The sequence below is a fragment of the Schistocerca cancellata genome, chromosome 2, assembly GCF_023864275.1.
Source record: "Schistocerca cancellata isolate TAMUIC-IGC-003103 chromosome 2, iqSchCanc2.1, whole genome shotgun sequence".
Classification (NCBI taxonomy): Eukaryota; Metazoa; Arthropoda; class Insecta; order Orthoptera; family Acrididae; genus Schistocerca; species Schistocerca cancellata.
The window spans coordinates 466,924,625-466,947,866 of NC_064627.1; the positions used below are offsets into that span (position 1 = coordinate 466,924,625).

At 38.2% G+C, this 23,242-nt stretch overlaps 1 protein-coding gene across 1 annotated transcript in view; it reads right to left on the bottom strand.

Annotated features, from left to right (window-relative positions):
- The window catches only part of LOC126161983 (TATA-binding protein-associated factor 172), a 300,940-nt gene that overhangs the window by 99,262 nt on the left and 178,436 nt on the right, over positions 1–23,242 (bottom strand). Inside the window, exons 22-26 of the mRNA XM_049918182.1 lie at positions 18,230–18,336; positions 13,809–14,076; positions 5,444–5,679; positions 2,605–2,742; positions 186–337 (exon numbers count right to left, since the gene is read on the bottom strand). Of these exons, the coding sequence (XP_049774139.1) occupies positions 186–337; positions 2,605–2,742; positions 5,444–5,679; positions 13,809–14,076; positions 18,230–18,336 (901 nt within the window). The remainder of the gene's footprint in view (positions 1–185; positions 338–2,604; positions 2,743–5,443; positions 5,680–13,808; positions 14,077–18,229; positions 18,337–23,242) is intronic.

Consider the following 23,242-nt stretch of genomic DNA (forward strand, 5'->3'; position numbering starts at 1 on the left):
ACTACAAAAACATGATAGATTAGATGTTGTTGAGCTAAGTGCAATTCTGTTCTAATACTTGATGACATTTAATGTGATGACTAAATAAAAAATTTAAAAACAGGAACCTGTCAAATTTCTATTTAATATTGAAACTAAAATTTTATAAAGCTTATAAGCTCTCAGAAGAGAAAATAATAGCTCACCTTTCCCGTTCTGCTGGTGGTCCAGTGTATTGTAATGGATTCAAAAAGTCTTTTGTAAGAAATTTTTCTACCTCATATACCCAATGCCCGGTCAGCGTTGGTGGGCATATGACAAGTGATGGAAGAGGAGCACAATCAGGACTCATTGTCAACTGTAAACACAATTGCAAATTATTCTAAACGGAAATTTACAAATTGAAAAGGTACTTCACTCACAGAAATAATACAAATTTCTTCTTATGATGTTTTAATAATAACTGGTTCATTTACTAATTTCTATCCAGGAAAAGGATTTTCAGGAGCTCTGTCAGTTGGTACAAAATTTTAGCAATAAATATTTCTTTCACAAACTGAAATGAGTAAAATAATAGCACAACTTGCATATTTTATTTTGTCAAACAATTCCCAGTGTCTGTGAATTGCAGCATGCTAGAAAGTATGCCCATCACACTTTTTGTGATTGAGAATGGGATATGATAAATTACTACATGACAGATAAGGATGGTTCTTATTTTGTATGACATATACTCCAGTACTGCCAGTATGAGGTAAGAGAACATGCTAAATACGACTGGCTGCTTCTATATTTATCACCCTATAAATAAATTTGGTTGTCAACTACACACCACAGCGAACACAGCAACTAAAGCAATAAGAGATTATGACTAAATTCATCACAATGAAGGAGGTACGAATGGAAAAAAATTTTCATAATCATGATGATGTAGTGCATGCATGCATGTCCGAAGGAACATTGCATCATTCTTCTTAGCAACACAGGCACTGCAATATCATATTTATCTGCCAATACCAGGCAGTGACTTTCAATTAAAATGTCCTCCCCTGTACGGAAATAACATAATGCGTGTATGAGTACAGAGTGTGACACAGGAACAATGACATATGATAGTTTGGATCTGGCCATGAGACATTCATGGATAGCCAAAGCAGTTAAGGCAACTGCTCACAAAAATTGAAAAATCCAGGTCACTTCAGTCTGGCACTTTCATAATTGTCATTTCCGTATACAACTGATGGTTGGTTGTATTTGAAACTGCAAACGTATTTCATGCTTAATACAATCACTAAAAAGTTTAGAACTAACCTCCAAGTTAGCATATTTTATGCATAGGCATTATTCTATAATAATGAGAACAGAAACATGAACTGAATAACTGCAATGAATCGATTTCATTGAGAGCATATAAGCAACATTGCAATGTTTTATCACCATTTATATGATTGATGCTTGGAAATGATTTACGGCTGAAATTTTTTGCACTTTGTCTATTAATGAACAAGAGTCAGTGTACATAAAATCTCTCAATACACTCCCCAGGAATGTCAATACACCACTGCCATCCTTCTGGCAACTTCATTACTGCGTCACGGAACTATTGTTTGGGGGAACTATGCATCCACTCGTGGAAAGCTGTCTGCAATTCTTTGTTGTTGCTGAACCTCTTACCTCACAGCCTGTCTTCCATATAACAAAATAAAGCATTATCACATGGAGCAAGATCCACTGAATATGGTGGTTGTGCACAACAAACACCAGTGATGTCAACTTTGCAGTCATGGCACTGTTGGTGTGGGGATGTGCATGATTGTACTGCTGGGTCATTTCTTTCGATCACTTTCCCTGTTGCCTTTGCTGAACCTTGTTTTGACTCCCCCTTTCCACAAAACCCATATGGTCTATCTTTGTCCATAATAGTCACCTTCCATTTTGTCCACAACTATCTCTACCAAACAACAGCCAAACACAGTCCTTCCACTTACTGGACACAACTGTCATCTAGCATCTGTGCAGCGTACTAGAAACAGTTAATCATCTTATGAGAGGACTTAGTACTTGTAAAATAATGCAATAATAAATTGTTTTCAAATGCCCCTCATAGCAGCTACAGTCTCAAACTATACTTGCAAATTTCCTAGTTAATGTGTGAACTTTTTCGAAGGCGGGTGGATAAAAGCAGGTGTAGGCACGAGCTATGAGCTGGAAGGCAATCAAAGAGAAGTGATGGGCTAGAACCGTTGCGTGGATACATTCATAGGGAGCTAATAAATCATGAAGAATATGAGCAAAAATCTCAAAAATTAGTTATAAGAAATAAAGCAGGCACAAGCTAAAACTTTATAACACACTCTTTTTTTGTTTTAGTTTGATTATATACCTTTAGGCTTTCTCAAGTCACATGTTAAAAAGGTTTTCTTTTGAGCCACATATTTTACAATTAATAGATAGCCCAAAACATAATGCAAACAGTTCTTTACTGTACATTAAAAATATACATAAGTTAAACATGTTTTTACATCACATCTCAATTAACTGATGTGTATTGTGTTAAGCACAATTGGATACAGTTGCTCTATAAATCACGCAAGGCAGCAAATAACAGCAATATGGATAAAATACCTTATATCGTTGGCTTCTGAAATAGTGATCGCCAGCAAGGATGCATATTGACTGGAGAGTCTTCCCGAGACCCATATCATCACACAAAATTCCATGCAACTTGTATTTGTTTAAGAATGCCAACCAGTTGACTCCAGACTAAAAGAATAAAAAATTATAAATGTAAAGTGTTAGTGAAATACTCAATATCTGGAGAAAAAGTGTAATTATGAAGTTGCCACTTAACAGCAGAGTTAATATGAGTTTACAAAAAAAAATACCACAGTTTGTCTTGCACTGGTTTTTTATAAACACACTGGGTAAAAATGTCAGCATATTTTAAAAAGTGATTTCAAACAATCATAGTTTCCATATGATTTACTAACAAGGAAGATTACTGCAGAGGTAAGGTGCACATAAAATAGCTTTGTAAAAACACATTACAGTCAAAAGATATGTTGCAGAGAACACTAAAACCAAACATCGAGTAAAAGTTAAGGAAATATGGGTAGGTTGTGCTTTGTGTGTGTGTGTGTGTGTGTGTGTGTGTGTGTGTGTGTGTGTGTGTGTGATGGATTTGCACAAGCTGACATAGATTAGATTGTACATAAAACATGCTGCAAATTATTTGAAATTTGAAACTATGAAATTATGCACTGTGATAAGGTATAAAATATTTGACAGGTTTGCACAAATATGAATAATGCACAGATGATGTTTATACAATATGGTCTTTGATGCAGTAATCACTTATTGTTTGGCAATGGTCTTGTAAGCTGAAAAGTGACTATACGATAAATACTCTACAAAATCTACAGTTGATGTTCTCATTGGCTAAATCTGTAAATGAACGATAATTCAATATTTTCCAAAGAGGAAACAAACCATATTTTGGATGAAACAAACATTCTCCATCAGTAATACTGCTTATTAATGTCACAACATAAAGTGATTAGGCACATAAAAAGCAGTGATGATTGTTAGGCTTTTTTCTTCAAACCAAAAATTATGCATATAAGAGGATGGTCCCGTAAGTACCTCACCCATAAAAAAAACACAAAAATTTTGTAAAAAAATGTATTTATTTTTCAATATAATCTCCTTTCGGCTCTATACACTTTTCCCAGCCATGTTCAATAAGTTCGATACCCTTTTTATAATGAGAACTGTCTAACTCCTCAAAATAGCCATTAATTGCCAACATCGCATCTTCATTTGTTGAAAAATCTTTGACCACCGAGCCATTTTTTCAAGTTTGGAAACATAAAATAATCTGAGGGGGCTAAATCTGGCGAACAGGATGCATGAGGTAGCAATTCAAACTTCAGTTCATTAATTTTGGCCATTGCAATAATGAACTTGTGAGCTGCTGCATTGTCCTGAAGAAACAACACTTTGGGCCAAATGTGGCTGTTTTTACTTGATTTCTTCTCCTAAATGTTTCAATTAGTTCGTATAATACTCACAGTTGATAGTTTTTCCTTTTTAAGGTAGTTAATGAAAATTATCCCTCGCGCATCCCAAAAAACCGACGGTATGACCTTGCCTGCAGATGAAAAAGTCTTCGCCTTCTTTGGAGTCGGTTCTCCAATTTGTGTCCATTGTTTTGATCGTTCTTTTGTCTCTGGAGTGAAGAGGTGGACCCATGTTTCATCCATGGTTATGAAACGACACAAAAAAATCAGCTTTGTTGCTGTGAAACTTTGCTAAACACTCAATTGAAACATCTTCATGACACTGTTTTTGCTCTTCTCAATTCCCATCCCATTCCATCTTCATGGCCACAGACTATCTTCACACTACTCAACACTATTCTGCTTCATTCTCGTTCACTTGTACCTTCCTTTCCTTATCCTCTTCTTTTAATTTGGAGTCTACATCTGCCACCTTTACTATTTCCTCTGTGTCTCTCTTAGTAGCTTCCTAATCTGTCATTTTGCTTAAACGTCATCCACCTCTCCAGCACACATGAACATGTTCCACACCACCATGAATTTTCCTAAACCTGTCTTCCATTGTTACTCCCCCTACCCCAGTTCATTTTCATGAGTTACCACAGCCAAGACCACTACTTACACAAGCCAGCAATTGCATCAGGGTACAGTGGCTCTGTGAGAGTGAGTGAGTGAGAGTGTGTGTGTGTGTGTGTGTGTGTGTGTGTGTGTGTGTGTGTGTGTGTTTTGAACAGTGAATAAGATTTCTTCGTTTCCTGAGGAATATTCGTCTCATTTCAGATGTCAGTTAGTTTAATGTTCCATGGATTATTTGCACCATAAATCACAATGGTACGGAATGAGTTATTTTACATTCACATTGCAAATTAATTTGTAAATATCGGTACATGCTGAACACTTATAAGCTTTATTTTTGCTTATTATCATTAAATTTCACTTTTTTTTCACAGTACAGTACACCTTCCTGTTTTTCTGCTTGATTTGTGTTCAGTTTTTGACGGGCTGTCCCATGGTCCCTATTACCACTAAATCTGAGGGGGTGTGATGGGGAGTTTCCCTCGTAATAGTGCCACAACTGTTGAATGCCAAACTTGTGCAATTATGCACACAGCACAGTATGGTTGGCTTAATGTGGAATTCACACCATAGCCACCATATTGTGATTCATCCATCACTTGTAGCCAAACCCACTTACAATGCTTACCCCACCATCTAGCGGCAAAATTTTCATTGAAGTTTTTATATTTCCATAACATTTCCCACTTATTCACTAATATTCCATTCTAATTTTACACAATTCTCAGCATTGGTTATTTTTTTAAAGTGTTTTAAAACTGGAACTTTAATTATAATCCCCCTGTACATAGAGGTTCAGTGAACTTACACACTTGACACAAATTTACTACCTGCTGGTATGAACGCAAGTCTGCTTTTATGGGCACTGGTATCTTGTAATCCTGTATGGACTTTGGATTAAATAACTGCTCAAGGAAAACGCGTTCTCTCTCCTTCTGCTCTGCCAACTTAGGTGTGAGACTGGGAGGATCTGGAATGCCTCCATCAAGTGGCATCAGTTGTATCAGTGTTGCAAAGCAATGTGTTGCCATGAGACGAACAGGCTGATTGGGATCACTCATTCGCCCTGTAAGAAATCATATATGTGCATATTAAGGCAAGTACTTTCATTGTAATTTATATATCATGAATATAAATTTAGAATACTAATCAAACCACGCAAACTTTCAACAGCTGGCATTCTGAGTCCTTGGTAAATTTTGTCTTGTAAATATTTGGCATGATTCATGGCACATTTCTGTGTCTAATGTTTCATCTCTTAATGATGGAGGCATCATCAGAGGCTATAAGATTCAAACAGCACTTTCAAACTCTAACAAACTCAGCAAGCTGAACTGTTTATGTGTATTCTCAATGGTTGGATCACGACCTTATCAGAATGATGAAAGTTTCGGGTGCAAAAGCTACAGAAAGCTCAATCACTTAAATAGACCTTCACAAAAATTCTAATCACCATCCCAAGTAGAAAAGAAAAATGATCAGAATGTATGTGGATTGTGCTAAAAGAAACTATTTACAATAGTACCTGGAGAAAGAGCTTCATCGTGTAGGAACTACTCTAACAAAGAGATACGTATGACACTACATCCTAAAAGATCTGGAGCTTCTATGTAAAAAAGGACAAACTAAAGGAACTGTTTTCCTCATATTTGTAGAAACAGTTATAGATTACATCAACAGACTGCTAAGAACACAGTGTTTAAACACACTGCAAAGGACAAATGCCTACTGCTTGTCATTGAAGCAGTATATAAAATCCACTGCATATGAAGTAAGGCCAACGGTGTCTGGGAAATACAAAAAGAAGCATTAACACTAGGATTAAGGAACACAAGAGCAACTGTCATTTGTGTAAAGATGGATTCCCGGCAGCAGCAGATAATACAATGGGACCAGAGAACCACTAAAATTCGTTTTGGTGGTTTTATAAAGGCAAACCATTGAGCGTACAGAGAGGTCACTGAAATTAGAAAGCACAAACAGCTTCAACAGAAAAGAAGAACAGTTGAAATCAAACAAATTGTCAGTCTTAGTGACAAATAAGATAAACAGTGCCCATTCTTCCCCACTAAGAGCTCTGTAAGACATCTATGCTACTCTGTGATCTAAGGCAGTCTTCAGATGTTGTCACAACCTGACTGGCAAACAGTTAGGCTTACTGGGCTCAAGTTTGAATATGCTAGTTGGGTCTACAGCCTCTGATGATGAATCCAGGATTACTAGAAGGAATGTTAAGACACAGACATATGCTTTGGACCATGGTGTAATGCCCTTAAATTAAAATTCACCTAGGACACAGAATATTAACTTCAGAAATATTCATAGGACAGAAGACAACACAAGTCTCATTACTATAGCCTTTTCAAGATATTATTTTTCTCCCTCTTCCCAGTTCCCAACAAGAAAAAGCTGATTACAGAATTAAACATGTTTGTTGTAGGGTAGACCTGTTCATCGATCTGCTCTTGCAAGCTGGCTTGCACTCATGCCATCCCAGTGAGCAACTAGCTGGCTCACGGCAAATAAGGATGGGAGAACAGGTGCGGAAGGGAGGGGAGGGGAGTGGGGGGAGGCAACGGAAGGTGAAGGAGGAACCAGAACAAGGTAGCTCTACACGAGAAACTGTTGCCAATGACTGTTTTCAATGGTCGTCAATGTAAGTACTAAAGAAGTGTACTGCTTTACAGTGGCTGATTTATTTATGCGTTATGTGGGAAGTTTATTTTCTTATACTGTTCCATTAATGGGAAATGACAATGACATGGAACTTACATGTCTTCCAACTGATGAAGAGAAGAACATAGGGCAGGTACGAGACATGAGACTTATTACAAGAGATTGAGCCTTATGATGAATGTCGGTTTTGGATGAAGTTTAAATTGATATCAACTTGTATTTTGTAACCATTTTATTCATACATTAAACATAAAACCACTTAATGTCAATGAATACTTCTTATTTTGATTTTACTAAAGCGACAATACCTGGTAGCACTTTCTGTGCACTGCAGATTTGAAGACAAGCTTTAAGGTGGAGTCTGTCAGTGAGCTTCTGCGTGTAGGTTGTGTTCTCTTCATTGCAGAAAAGAATGTTCCCACAAGTATCTTCACGATGTGATCAAAAGTATCTGGACACCCCCAAAACATATGTTTTTCATATTAGGTGCATTGTGCTGTCACCTACTGCCAGGTACTCCATATCAGCAACCTCAGTAGTCACTAGACATTGTGAGAGAGCTGACTGCGGCACTACGCCGAACTCACGGACTTCGAATGTGGTCAGGTGATTGGGTGTCACTTGTGTCATCCATCTGTATGCAAGATTTCCACACTCCTAAACATCCCTAGGTCCACTGTTCCCAATGTGAAAGTGAAGTGGAAACATGAAGGGACACGTACAGCACAAAAGCATACAGGACGACCTTGTCTGTTTACTGACAGAGACCACTCACAGTTGGAGAGGGTCATAATGTGTAATAAGCAGACATCTATCCAGACCATCACACAGGAATTCCAAACTGCATCAGGATCCACTGCAAGTACTGTGATAGTTAGGCAGGAGGTAAGAAAACTTGTATTTCATGGTTGAGCAGCGTAATGAGCATAAACATTGGACGATTGAACAATGCAAAAACACTGCGTGGAGTGACGAATCACGGTACACAATGTGGCGATCCAATGTCAGGGTGTGCGTATGGCAAATGTCTGGTGAACTTCATCTGGGAAACCGTGTAGTGCCAACAGTAAAATTCTGAGGCGGGGGTGTTATGTTGTGGTCGTGCTTTTGTGAAGGGGGCTTACACCCCTTATTGTTTTGTGTGGCTCTATCACAGCAGATGCCTACATTGATGTTTTAAGCATCTTCTTGCTTCACACGGTTGAAGAGCAATTCGGGGATGGCGTTTGCATCTTTCAACACCATCGAGCACCTGTTCATAATGCACAGCCTGTTGTGGAGTTACATGACAATAACATCCCTGTAATGGTCTGGCCTGCAGAGAGTCCTGACCTGAATGCTATAGAACACCTTTGGGATGTTTTGGAACACCAACTTTGTGCCAGGCCTCACTGACTGACATCGACACCTCTCCTCAGTGCAACACTCCATGAAGAATGGGCTGCCATTCCCCAAGAAACCTTCCAGCACCTGATTGAATGTATGCCTGCGAGAGTGGAAGCTGTCATCAAGGCTAAGGATGGGCCAACACCATATTGAATTCCAGCATTACCGATGGCGGCACCAGGAACTTGTAAGTCATTTTCAGCCAGGTGTCCAGAAACTTTTGATCACATAGAGTATGTCCAAACGTCAACATAATCATTGCTGCAAATTTGTAAAGTCCTGGAAATTTATGTGAGGACAACAACAACAACAACAACAACAACAACATGAGATCTGTGTTGTTATGAAACTTTTCACGCAACTGCCTGTCACACTGTACGTGTATAACTTCTAACTATGCCTAGAAATCCTGCACTGATGTGCATCAAGGTCATCATGATGCTTTTCATTGATTTAAAATGAGCCACTCTCCATTTTAAGCACTTCAAGGTAAGTATGTGCACCTGTGTCTCAGGCTACAATGACCCTAACACTTCGTCATTCCCCTGAAGACAGTGCAGTTTGTATTTCCCTGTGCTATATTAATGACATCTGGACACCCTGCTTTACTGTGAGTGCTCACTTCACATGTGGCGAACAACCCCAAGCACTTGTGCTCACTTAGCAGCCTTCTCAACAGACTATTGTAGAGTATCCTTGCGTATAAATCCAACAGACATATTGTAGAGTATCCTTGCGTATAAATCCATGTTTCAACTTTTTCTTTGTTCATTGTGTTCCAAGCAGAGTGTTACAGAAGCAACCACACTAAAAATTAACTGCTTTAAATTACTAACAAAAAAAGAAAAAAATTAAACACTATGTACCAGCAGATTAGTGAATCATGGTAAATTGTGGTAGTGAGATCACGCGAGCGCACACGCACATGCGCACGCGCGCGCGCACACACACACACACACAAATGGAATTTCTATTGTTAATTAATGTGACATTAACAAAGAAACAGAGAAAAGGTTGGAAAGTAAAAAGGAAGTCATTTCCTGAAGTCAAGTCTTATTTTTTATCATAACTCAATATTCTTCAACGGAATTTTTCAAATAAAACGATTTGTTATACTGAGCAATGAAATTAAATAAACCAAATCAAAATCAATACATCTTTTCAACTTTAGGAGTTCATTCTAGTACTTCAAATTTTAAAATTACAACTTCAGACATTTTAAAGTAATATGCAATGTCACATATAAATAAATATTACTAACAAAAATAAATAAATATTACTAACAAATGCCCCACAATTTCAACTTATGTTATTGACAAAAGATATGCTTCTATGTCACTAAAAAAATTACCACTCACAACTTCTAAACATAGCAAAGCCATCCAGATTTAGGTTTTCTGTAATTTTCCCAAACTGCTTAATACAAGTGTTGAGTGGTTCTTTTGAAAAGGAAATGGCCAATTTCTCTTCCCATCCTTCCTCAATCTGAGCCTGTGCTCTGCCTCTAATGACGTACTTGTTGATAGGACATCAAACACTAATCTTCCTTCCTTATTCCATTTCAGCCAGTTAAGTTAGTATTTCTAGACAACTACCTCAAATTGTCAAGAGCTTGCAACTCTGTAAATATTCTCATTGCCCTTCCCTTATGCCCATAACTACACTGTCTCTGGCCACAGTGGCTGAACACAGTGGCAAGAAGAGACAGCGGTCATGTGTGTGTGAGTTGTGCTTGCGTGCCTCTGTGTGTGTGTGTGTGGGGGGGGGGGGGTGGGGGGGGGGTGGGGGTGTTTACATCAGGAGGAGGTCTTTTGGCCGAAAGTTAAAATGTATGGGCGTCTTTTTGTTGTGCCTGTCTGTGACTCAATGACTCCCCTATGTGGTGAGTAGCAGTGACTCAATGTCTCCTCTGTGGTGAGTAGCAATCTGTCTTTTTCATAATACTGACCTGATGTATTTATGTTAAAATATCCTTTCAACAATTTCTGGAACATTTTAAGAACAATCAATTTGATTCTGTATGTTGATCTGTCACTGTGCAAGAAATACAGGTCTGCTACTTCATGGGATATTTGCAAAAGCAACAAACACAAAGAGTGGAAGGTGAGGGCAAAATTAATTTCCAGTGTTGGTACTGTATTTACTCGAATCTAAGACACACTTTTTTTCCGGTTTTTGTAATCCAAAAAACCGCCTGCAGCTTAGAATCGAGTGCAAAGCAAGCGGAAGTTCTGAAAAATGTTGGTAGGTGCCGCCACCACTAACTTCTGCTGTCGAATGTATGTAGCGCTACACAGGCATCCTTTGTAGGCACAAAGATAAATACTGGCGCCAAAACCTCTGCGTCAGTAAATAAAATTAAAAAAAAATTGGAAGACGAGCTTTTTTTTCTCCGCCCGAGTTTCGACCACTGCATTTTCATACATTATCCAACGAAGTAAATACAAATTCCGTATTGTTCATCTTCGAATGTAGCAGAATTTCAATGTACTACGAAAATCCGACTGGCAAGACTGGGATTTTTGTCAATATGGCCAACTCTCCATTCTGAATTTTTTCCTACCTGTGAGAAGAGATGGTTGCTAATAGGAACCTGATGAAATGTGAATCACATGCAGTATTCTCTTCACCATAAGAATAATACGAATATAAACATTTTGCCATGTATTCTTTCGTGTTTGCTTCTATCTCATTTAAATCCTATCTGCCTAATAAACTACGAAACTAGAGTGAGAGAACAGCAAACGCGGAAGAATATACGTATCGTGTCATGTTTATATTCGTATTACTCTTATGCCTAATAGTGATACAGTCAGAAATGAAGCACGGCAAGTGACTAGATTTTTAAATCTAAGATGACTAATTTCTGTGCAGAATTTGATGTACTAAAGAAGCGGCTGCAAAGATTTTCAAACGGAGAAAAATTTTCGCCAAACTCTCATTCAGAACATGTTCTATCATACGCAGTCTATTATTTGGTTCTTGTTGATCATTATCAAAGAAAGCAGCAGTGTAAGTAACAACAAATAGCAGTCTCTTGCCATTGTTTCGCTAATGAGACGATTCCTCTCTTTTTTTAATTGTAGGAGGCGGTAGCGCGCACAAAAGCAAGCCATGCCGTGAGCAGCGACCGGCCGTAAACACGCACTATCAGAATGCGACAAACAATGCATGACACAGTATAGTAATGCATTTTCAGCTTAGAGTGACTGACGTAAACACCTATAACATAGAAAACGGCACTTATCAGATCAAAGCAAAATAAGCAATCAATTCAAACCAGACGAAGCACGTGAAAAACGAAGGGTATCCGTATAAATACGGACGGAGCGTCTGATGCATAGCAATGGCTACCTGGTAAAGCTTAACTGCTAAGCTTATGACTCGAACCAAACTACTGTAGCTGTATCGTCATTCATTCGACCTAAATTGTGTCTCATATTACAATGGACCAACTTTGTTTCGATTTGGAGGTGTGGCCTAAAACTTTTCTCTCCCCTTGAATTTCGAGTCTCAAATTTCAGGTGCGGCTTAGATTTGGGAATTTTTTTTTTTCCCCTTTATTTCGAATCTCATTTTTCAGGTGCGGCTTAGATTCGAGTAAATACGGTAAGTTTATGGCCATGTTTTTTGGGATACAAATGAAATTCTTATTACTGATTACCTTACAAATGGTAAAACAGTAATTGATTATACTGTGCAAGTTTTTTGGACCATCAGGGCAATGTGGATGACCAGAATGGTTCTTTGGCAACAAGAAAACTGGGGGATGTGAATTACAAATGGTTGGAAAATCTACTAAATTCACTACTATTACCACCCTCTGATTTCCAAGTAGTCACACAACTGTAGAATGTTATGGCTAAAAATGTTTTAACTACAACAAAGTGATAATGGTAATCATACATAGGTTTTTGGAGGGAAGAAATTTACTAACTGGAAAACTGTTGGGCTAATTCCACTGCTTAAAATTGGACTACATGGAAGAATGTACAGTTTTAACCAAAAAAACAAGACCAGGAACTTTTCACCTTACTCTCTGAAGCAAAGGGGGTAAACCCTTCACATATTAAGCAACATCGCACCTTTATGCAGATAAAACCATTACTTATGTGCTCAAGTAACTGCATTGATAGAGATCCACATGATAGTGGAAGTCTAATTTCACTCTCCATATATTTTCCAAATATTATTTACTTCAATTATATTCCACATTCTCCATAAATCTTCCACATTAATTTCCCTTACATCACAGTGTGTTTCGGGTCTCATTCAATTCAATAACGAGAGGGTTTCTTCTCCCCTCCTGACTGACTGAAAGTTTTGCTGTCTCAATAAATAAATTTGACACACTAGAGTTATGGGCAGATTTCAACACAGTAGTTACTGTGATTATGTAAGATAGTGGCTTTCTTCTTTCCTGCAGGGTTCTTCTTCTCTTGCTGTATTCCACACATCTGTCACCATCAGCTTCTATCTTCCTACACTTCCTTGTCATCTTCTATATGTGTTTTTCTCATTGCCTCCTAAGATATTGATATTCTGTCAAGTATATTTCTTCTTGTTTCACTACTGCACTGCTGTATATTAACAACTTCAACTATGAAGGTGGTATACTAAACAAAATGTTTACTTTAGTCACATTTACATAACTAACATGATCACATTCTCAGAATTACTCGAGTGTCAATATGTAAGCATTTTGTGTACTCAAGTACAACCAAGAGTAGCAAGTTGCATTCTTGCTGTGACAACCAATATTTTGCTACATTAAAAAATGACAGTAGATGCACATGGCATATTTACAGAGCAATGCGAGGTGCAACAGTACTATTTCCACACACAAGGCTTTGCCATTCTCAGCCTATATTGACCTACCTTCCATCACTTCAATGCAGTTTTCATAAGACTATATGAGAGAATCATTGGTCCTGTTAATGATTATTATCTATGATTTTTTCAAAACATCTGTTATTCTCTCCGTTTGTAAAGGACATACAGTCATTTTGCAACATGCACACTCCAGAAACACAAGTAAACATTGTTGCAAATACATAAGAGATAATATTATTACATGAAAAATTGAATCACTCACAATGAACTCATTATATTCACTGATATGTAAATACATACCTAGCAATGGAACCACCAGCAGGACTATGTAAGGAACAATGTTCTCTTGTAGCCTGTCGACTATACATGCCAAGCACTCCACAGCACCTTGCCGTCTTGTATCTGCAGTCATGGCATCCAACAAAGGCAGGACAGCAGAAACAACATGTGTCATAACAGGAACTGAAGCCAAAGATGCCAGTGCACCCAAGCAGCGGGCAGCCATGTGACGCACTGCACAATATGGATGTGTCAACAGCAGGCATAGTCGTGGCAAGCACTCTAGCACCTAAGAAAATAAGAATGTGCCAATAGCAAATATGGATGTTAGTTTGGTGAATAAATTCACTTAATGTGAAATTGACTTAACTAAGAGGGGCGTTCAATAAGTAATGCAACACACAAATTTTTCCCCTTGGGCAATTTCAATTGAAAACATGTGTAATTTGCTGTGGGACTTTGAGGAATATTCCCATTTCAGCCCCTACAGTTTCATGAAGTTCCAATAGGTGTTGGTGCTGTACAAAGCCTTCAAAATGGCTTCTGTAATGGAGGTGAATTCCAAACGGAGAGCTGTCACTGAGTTTCTTTCTGTGGAAAGCAAGACATCACAGATATTCATAGATGCTTGCAGAATGTTTATGGAGACCTGGCAGTGAACAAAAGCACAGTTAGTCATTGGGCAAGGCATCTGTCATCATCACAACAAGGCTGTGCTAACCTGTCCAATCTCTTGCCCAGCCACGTACAGCTGTGATTCGTACAATGTTGGAATGTGTGGACCCCATTATTTCACATGGTCAATGGATCACAACAAAGACCTCGTTGGATGTCTCTGGTGGTAGTGCTGCCACACACGATCACCAGTAGGGGTATTCAAAGGTGTGTGTCCTCACTACCTAATAGAAGACCATAAGCAGCAAGAAAGGACCATCTGCACAGAATTGCTTGTGTGATATGAGGCTCATCGTGACAATTTTTTGTAGATCATCATCACAGGCTGTGAAACATGGGTTCATCACTTCAAACCAGAAACAAAATGGCAACCATGGGCTGCGCGGGATTAGCCGAGCGGTCTAAGACGCTGCAGTCATGGACTGTGCGGCTGGTCCCGGCAGAGGTTCGAGTCCTCCCTCGGGCATGGGTGTGTGTGTTTGTCCTTAGGATAATTTAGGTTAAATAGTGTGTAAGCTTAGGGACTGATGACCTTACCAGTTAAGTCCCGTAAGATTTCACACACAATTGAACATTTGGCAACCATGGAGTGGAAGAAGTAGTTCAAAGCCCCATCCTGACCTGGTTAAGTAATGGCGGCGGTCTCTTGGGACTCTGTAGGGGTTATTCTGTTTGGTACCCTCCCTCATGATGCAATGATCTACTCAGAAGTGTATTATGCTACCCTCAGGAAACTGAAGAAATGGCTTCAGCATGTTTGCTGCCACAAATGAACTTCTCCTTCACCATGAAAAAACAAGGCCTCACGCAAGTCTGCATGCCTGAGTGGAGATCACAACAATTCACTGGACTGTTCTTCCTCACACACCCTACAGACTGGATCTCGCACCTTCTGACTTCCATCTGTTTGGCCCAATGAAGGATGCACTCGGCGGGAAGCAGTACATGGATGACATGGAGGTTATTGATGCAGGAAGACATGGGTTCCTATGTTCTCCCAGTAAAATGGGGTCAAGCCATCATATTGAACGAAGATTATGTTGAAAAATATGGTTTTGTAGCCAAAAGAATGAGGAATAGCATGGTGTATTGGAATCCTGACTAAAACCAACATGGTTTCAAAACGAAGTGTTGCACTACTTACTGAACACCCCTCGTACATAGAAGGTATTAGATTCTACATTAAAATTCTTGTATTCATTAAAGACATCATGTACCCAGTGCTAAAATGATCAATTTAAAATCCTTCAAGAAAGTACAAACAGTCTACTGACAGCTACACATCATGATATTAAGTAAAACAGAAATAAACAAACACCAAGTGCTACAGAAGTAAGAAGTGACTAGTTTACAGATGAATATTTTGACTGATTGACCTTAATATAAAAACAATTAAGGCAAAATTCTAATTTTTAATTTAAACATTTTCCAAACATTGTTTATGTATTATTTCAAATGAAATCAACTTCAGCTGTGCATAATACAATCACATTGCCACAACAGAAACACACATAAGAAAGTAATATTACATTTATATTACATCTACATAAGTAGTGAACAATAACTGATATGAGTACGAGTCGACCTTCAACTTTTTGCCAACTACTGGTTACAGCTACAGCAATGAAAAACATCAACATGAATATTCGTTCTTTCTTTGTGTTTCTATATGATAATTAATGTTTTAACACATTTGTGTTATTTGCATTCTAAGTTTAAAAAAATTCTTTCAGATTAGCAAGCACAAGGGCACTGTGTTTAAACGTTGACAATATATTTCAAAGAAGCTAAACTTAAATATTTGTTCAGCTGTTGTAACCTATCTTCTTTAATCTTTGTTCGCCAAACCAACATATCTTTTTCAAGAGGACAATGTTTAATTTCTTTCCATGTGTTTATTCCAGTGACTGCTTTTGAAATACCTTTGCACCACAACAATTAATATTTATATCTCTACTATATCCTGTTACAAAAAAATTCTACCTCTGAATGACACAAAATCTGTATTTAACACTTAGTAAACACACCACTTAATGTTCAAACAAAAGTATACAAAATTCAAGAAAATGTCAAATAAAAACACAGCACATTTCAATTCTGTATAAGAACCATTTCTATTACGAACAATGTGAATCCAATATTCAGTTTTTTACTAACTTCTCTCCAGCTCTTTTGTTATTATTAGCACTGTCCAGTTATGAAAACAGACACTTAATGTAAAGTTGCCATCCACTTCAGCTATATGCTCATAATATGAAGCAAGGAAGAATAACTTAAATCTACAGACTGACTCTAGAAATGCAGGCACTGCACGAGTACGTTCAGCTAGTATGAGGATACTTCGAACACCAAACCAAACATTATAGCACATGAAAGGCAAAATGCAGGATCACCTTACAACAAAATATTCCTAAGTGAATCATGAATCAACATTCATACCAATTTAAAGAGATAGTAAATGACTGAGAATGGATTATGTTTCGAAAAGATGTAATGAGATGCAATGAACAACAACAACAGTAAAATTAGGGTACTGTAATACAGTAAAATTAAAGTGGGCGATCTGATGAAATTGGATTAGAAATGAGACACTAAGAGTAGTAGAACTGATAGAAGAAATATAGAAGATCCAACAAAGAATGTAAAGCTTTTTCACGAGATCTTTTAGTTGGCACAATAGTATTACAGAGATGCTCAACAAACTCCAGTGGTTCACATTACAAGAGACGTGTTGTGCATCATGGAGGCTTTAACTATTGAAATTTCAAAACAGCGCTTTCTGCGAGGAGTAGGAGCAAATGTTACTTCCATCCACATACATCTCGCAAGTAGAACAGAAGATATAAAATGTAGACTGGCAATAGCAAGAAAATGTTTACAAGATGGAAAAACATGTTAACATTGAATATAAACTGAAATTTTATGAAGTCTTTTCCAAAAGTATTTTTCTTGATAAACAGTTCAGACAAAAAGACAAATAAATCTTTTGAAATGTGTTGCTACAGAAAACTGCTGAAGATTGTATTGGTGGAGTGAATAACTTATGAAGAGGTACTGAAATGAATTGGGGGAAAAAGTACAACTTCACTAAAAGAATCAGTCAGTAGACAGGACTCGTCCTGAGGCACCAAAGCACTGTCAAATTGGTAATGGAAGGAATTTTGTGTATGTGTGTAGAGGGGGGGGGGGGGGCAAAGCTTCAGAGTAACAGGTCCAAATGGATGTCAGTTGCAATAATTATGCAGAGATGATGAGGTTTGCACAAAATGGACTAATGGAGAGAGCTATCTCAAATTAGTATCGGAATTGAAGACACCAACAACTCAATGTAATGCTGCATATTTAAAAGAATATCCCTTACTATGATTACAACAATACTTGTTACACCTAAAATTTGTAAAATTCCTGAAAATGTTTTTTGAAATTGCTTAGTCCATAATGAAACATTAATCGCTCAACACTGTAGTACTGATGTTCAATCAATTAATGTATACATTAACTAAGTAGGCAATAAATTATAGCTATAAAAAACAGTGCTATAATTAACTTTTTCTCATTTTGCCAACTTATCAGTGAGAAGCAAACACTTATTCACAACAATGAGTTCTAAATAAAATTATGGATATGTCAACTTCTTCAAGCCATGTCAAAATATATTTGCCTATTTTCAGTAAACAAATCTGCTCGTGGATCACATTTACTCTGAAGCCATCAACAGCTAATATAGCTCACTTTTAACATCAGTGTAAAGAAATAACTTTTTATACCTGTGCAAGGAGGTCTCTGTCAAGTGCTGGACATGTTATTTCCAACACCAGTAACGTTGATACCAAATCTTCAGCAGCTGCATCAGAATTTAAAACTGCTGCAGTGTCTGTGAACAAATTTATTGATTATAGAAGAAAACAGCCTGAGATTTGAAACAAATATGGTAGATAGTAACTTTACTAAATTGATCACACTAAAGTTTAGTTCTAATAACATTTTCTGGAAGCCCACATTATACTGTCAAATGAGTTTTTGCCGTAACTTAGCACCTTCTTATGATTACCCATTCATCATATTTTGTAGATGTCATCATGCAGGAGAGCCTTATGAATTATGTGGTCGGCGGAAGGTGCACGTGCCCGTCGACCTGGGACCGGACCGCAGCGACGCACGGATGCACGCCAAGACCGTAGGATCCTACGCGGTGCCGTAGGGGACTGCACCGCCACTTCCCAGCAAATTAGGGACACTGTTGCTCCTGGGCTATCGGCGAGGACCATTCGCAACCGTCTCCATGAAGCTGGGCTACGGTCCCGCACACCGTTAGGCCGTCTTCCGCTCACGCCCCAACATCGTGCAGCCCGCCTCCAGTGGTGTCGCGACAGGCGTGAATGGAGGGACGAATGGAGACGTGTCGTCTTCAGCGATGAGAGTCGCTTCTGCCTTGGTGCCAATGATGGTCGTATGCGTGTTTGGCGCCGTGCAGGTGAGCGCCACAATCAGGACTGCATACGACCGAGGCACACAGGGCCAACACCCGGCATCATGGTGTGGGGAGCGATCTCCTACACTGGCCGTACACCACTGGTGATCGTCGAGGAGACACTGAATAGTGCACGGTACATCCAAACCGTCATCAAACCCATCGTTCTACCATTCCTAGACCGGCAAGGGAACTTGCTGTTCCAACAGGACAATGCACGTCCGCATGTATCCCGTGCCACCCAACGTGCTCTAGAAGGTGTAAGTCAACTACCCTGGCCAGCAAGATCTCCGGACCTGTCCCCCATTGAGCATGTTTGGGACTGGATGAAGCGTCGTCTCACGCAGTCTGCACGTCCAGCACGAACGCTGGTCCAACTGAGGCGCCAGGTGGAAATGGCATGGCAAGAAGTTCCACAGGACTACATCCAGCATCTCTACGATCATCTCCATGGGAGAATAGCAGCCTGCATTGCTGCGAAAGGTGGATATACATTGTACTAGTGCCGACATTGTGCATGCTCTGTTGCCTGTGTCTATGTGCCTATGGTTCTGTCAGTGTGATCATGTGATGTATCTGACCCCAGGAATGTGTCAATAAAGTTTCCCCTTCCTGAGACAATGAATTCACGGTGTTCTTATTTCAATTTCCAGGAGTGTAGTTGGTCAATATGCACTTTGCATATGGGTTCACTGAATGCAAATGGATGCGTGACACAGTGATATTATAGTGAGCTGTTCCCACAGTGGCACCAACCAAATCACAGTACATCTGCAGCTGGGTGTCGATGAATACTCTCTGTTTCATATTGTATGCTTTTGTGATTCAATGTTATAGGCTTTTTCACCATTATTAAGGTATTTTCACACAAGCGTAGGTAGTGGAGTGACAAACCAAACAAATCAGAACTACATTATTACTCTGCAGTGTATCACTGTAGGTCACCCGTACCTAATACTGAAACACTCAGGAAATATCCCTGAATAAACTCCAAAATGTTGTCAATGAAATTTGGGCTCATCCTGTATACATGAATGTACTGACATTACCAGCAGCTTGTTTAAGACCTTCATAACAGAATACAGAACACAACACAAAGAGCTAAAACCTACATGGAAATTATTTGGGTGACTTGTAATAACTTGTATGAATCACAACTCTTCGGAAGTTGATTTTTATTTTTACCCACAAATGTCATTAAAAACAAAATTCTGCATAGTAAGAAACTGTTGACAGAGTATCTGAACAGTTGACATCAATCATTCATCTCTGGGACTCAAATTATGTAGTATGAATGGATAAAATAGAAGAGCATTGAAAAATGTGTTTTAGACATGTACCAGTAAACACCACATTCTTTTAAGACTCAAACTCTATGTATAAAACTGCTTCAAATGTCTGATTACTTTACAAATGAGTTAATGTGTTAAATATTTTACATTAAGCACATAAGCAAGAAAAAGAATAGAAAAAGTTTGAAATTATGCTTCAAGTTTGTTGGAAATTGCTCAGTGCTCTATTATGAAACACTGGATGAATACAGTCTGAGTAATATGTATCCCATTTTAAGTAAAAGCAAGTTTTTCATGAATCTCTATGACGAAATCTCTCCTGAACTATGCGTCACACAGTGATATAATTTTGCAGATACATTCAGTGGTGTATGTGAATCCTGTTTGAGACCTGTCCTGCGAGTAGTCAGTAGTAATTTAGAAAAAGTCATGTTTGATGCTGAAATTTTACTGCATGAACAGTGAATATATAGCAAGTTATATACATTTTTTTCCCCTTTCATTGTGTGTGTATGTGTGCGTGCACATTCACATGCATGTGGGTAGGGGAGGGGGGGGGGGGGGGGGTGCGAGGTGCAATCAGAAAGTTATGTGAAGGTCTGGCATTCTGTAATACTTGTCTGTGTTAAACTTTTAAGGATTATACCTCTTAATGAGTAGATTACGGCAGCATTTAATATTTATAAATTCGGTCAATAATTTTGTAAAACAACGAAATGCAAATTATTGATGCCCCTGGAAGCCATTAGAACGGCAATCTGCAACTGATGCCCGCTTCTGGCATAGTCTCTAAATAAAATAGATGTGCCATGCAATGTTTTGGATAACATGAAAGATCTGCTGTGATTCAGTAACCATAGTTGGAAGTTTTTACTAAAACAGAGAGGGCTTCACTACAGATTTAAACAAAGCTAACAAAACCTGAATGAAGATAAAATTGATCACATGTACAACAATTTAAAAAGCATTCATTCAATGAATTCAAGAGTGAAATCTTATCAGATAACCTCACAAAAAACTTAATTTGTGGTCTTATGTAAAGCCAACAAATTGATCAATGTCAACTCTACAGTTGTTCAGTGATAATGGCAGTAGCAAAATAAATAACACAGAGAGGCTTAACTAAAAAATTCAGTCATCCAAAATCGTTACACTATAGCAAATCAACCATGGTTCCTCCTTTTAATTGTCACACAAATACCAAAGAGACGGGCATCGAAGTAAGTGACCACAGAACAGAAATCAAGTAAAATTGTTGAAAAGAGAACCTGATGGAGTAACTGTACTGCTCTATATAGATTACGTGAAAAAACTGCTTGCCTTCAAATATAACTTTATTAAAGGTCATGGAGTAATGTAGTGCTAGCCACTGGAAAAAAGGCATAGGTCATTACTGTTTTCAAGAAGAGTTATTGGACATGTGTACAACAGGAGGACCACATTTTAAAACCAATGTATTGTATAATATAAAACATGCGTTTTATGACATCTCATCCATAAGGACCAACACAGTGACCTTGTGAAAAATAGCTCATTCTCTTTATGCAGCAGTCAGTAAATAGCAGCATTAAATTAAAGTTGTGTTCGTCAACATCTGAAAAGCATTTTATGGACAGCAGTCTGCTTTGGTGCATGAACCAGGCACCTACTGTTGCGCCATCCACGGTATACTTTAACAGCAGCAGCACATGAACATTTTACAGCTTCAGCCATTTTTAAATGCTTCCACACATGGGCAAAAAGCAGTGATCATGCCCTTCTTCACAACAGGTAAATCACTCCCTTTCCATTTTACAACAACTGCACTGTTTTCCATGTCCCCCATCCACTGCTAGTGCTGCCATCTGCCTCCTATGAGTGGCTGTGGTATGTTGCATAGAATATTAGCTGTGGTCACATTAATTTGAGTGGACCGTATATAATCCATCTCATTACCACATAAATGGTGGGACCAGCAGCTGTTCTACACATCACAAACAAGGCCCATCCAACATTTGGCCATTTGTAGATGTAATGTGTTGTCATCAGATCATATCCTTCCTTTCTTTGTCTACAAAGTATTTTTATGTTAATTCCATAAATATCATTTCTACTCACTACATTAACCTTTTACATATGACACAACTTGCATTTTTTTAAATGTACTGTACACAATGGCAGTGCACCAATTGGACACGAATTTAAATGCTACATATTACTACTCATGGTCTGATTTTTACAGTCTGTCCCATTCTTGAACTGTGATCCATATTTGTCTGAGCTGCCACTCTGTGTTTTCTCCAGGTTCAGAAACCGAAAGGTTTGGTTCAAATTGATAAAGTCCTTTAAATTTTTCATGCAGTTACATAATGATAAAAAAAATTACAGGTATTTCATCTGTCTTCCAATCAAATGCAGTTAACAAATAATGCAGGGAGACTACTAAAAGATCAGTGTGCTCTCTTAGACAAGAAAGATTATGCACCAATAACACAGCTGTGGAAGTTCGCTCATTATCTTCCATTCATTACTTTTGCTGAAAGAAAATGTACTATATTTTCTAAACTTCAGCGCAGTTTGGTTTCTAATGCTGCTGATCTGCTATTAATATATGAGGGCACTGTATTTAGAACAATCAAGGAGATACAAAAATATGCACAGATGATGAATGGTGATAATCTCTATGTGTTCTAACACAACTGCATTTCATTCTAAATATGGCATGGAAATTGTGCATTTAATAGTGATTCATCTGGTAGTTTACAATTTTCAGGCTATAATACACAAATTTTCTTCTACAATCTCAACCAGTTATAATATCTCATCTTCTCTGCATGCCTACCTACTGTTCCATGTCATTCCATTTGACAGGTAGTGACCCATTCTCAAATAAATATATGCTATTTAATCCCGGATTTTTCATGAATCAATTACAAACATTTCTTAAAAGGGGAAAGGGGAGTTAAAAGTTTTAGCCTATTTATTGGAGCATAACAAAGAAACGGTAAATATTTTTGAAGCCTCAATGCAAAACAGTG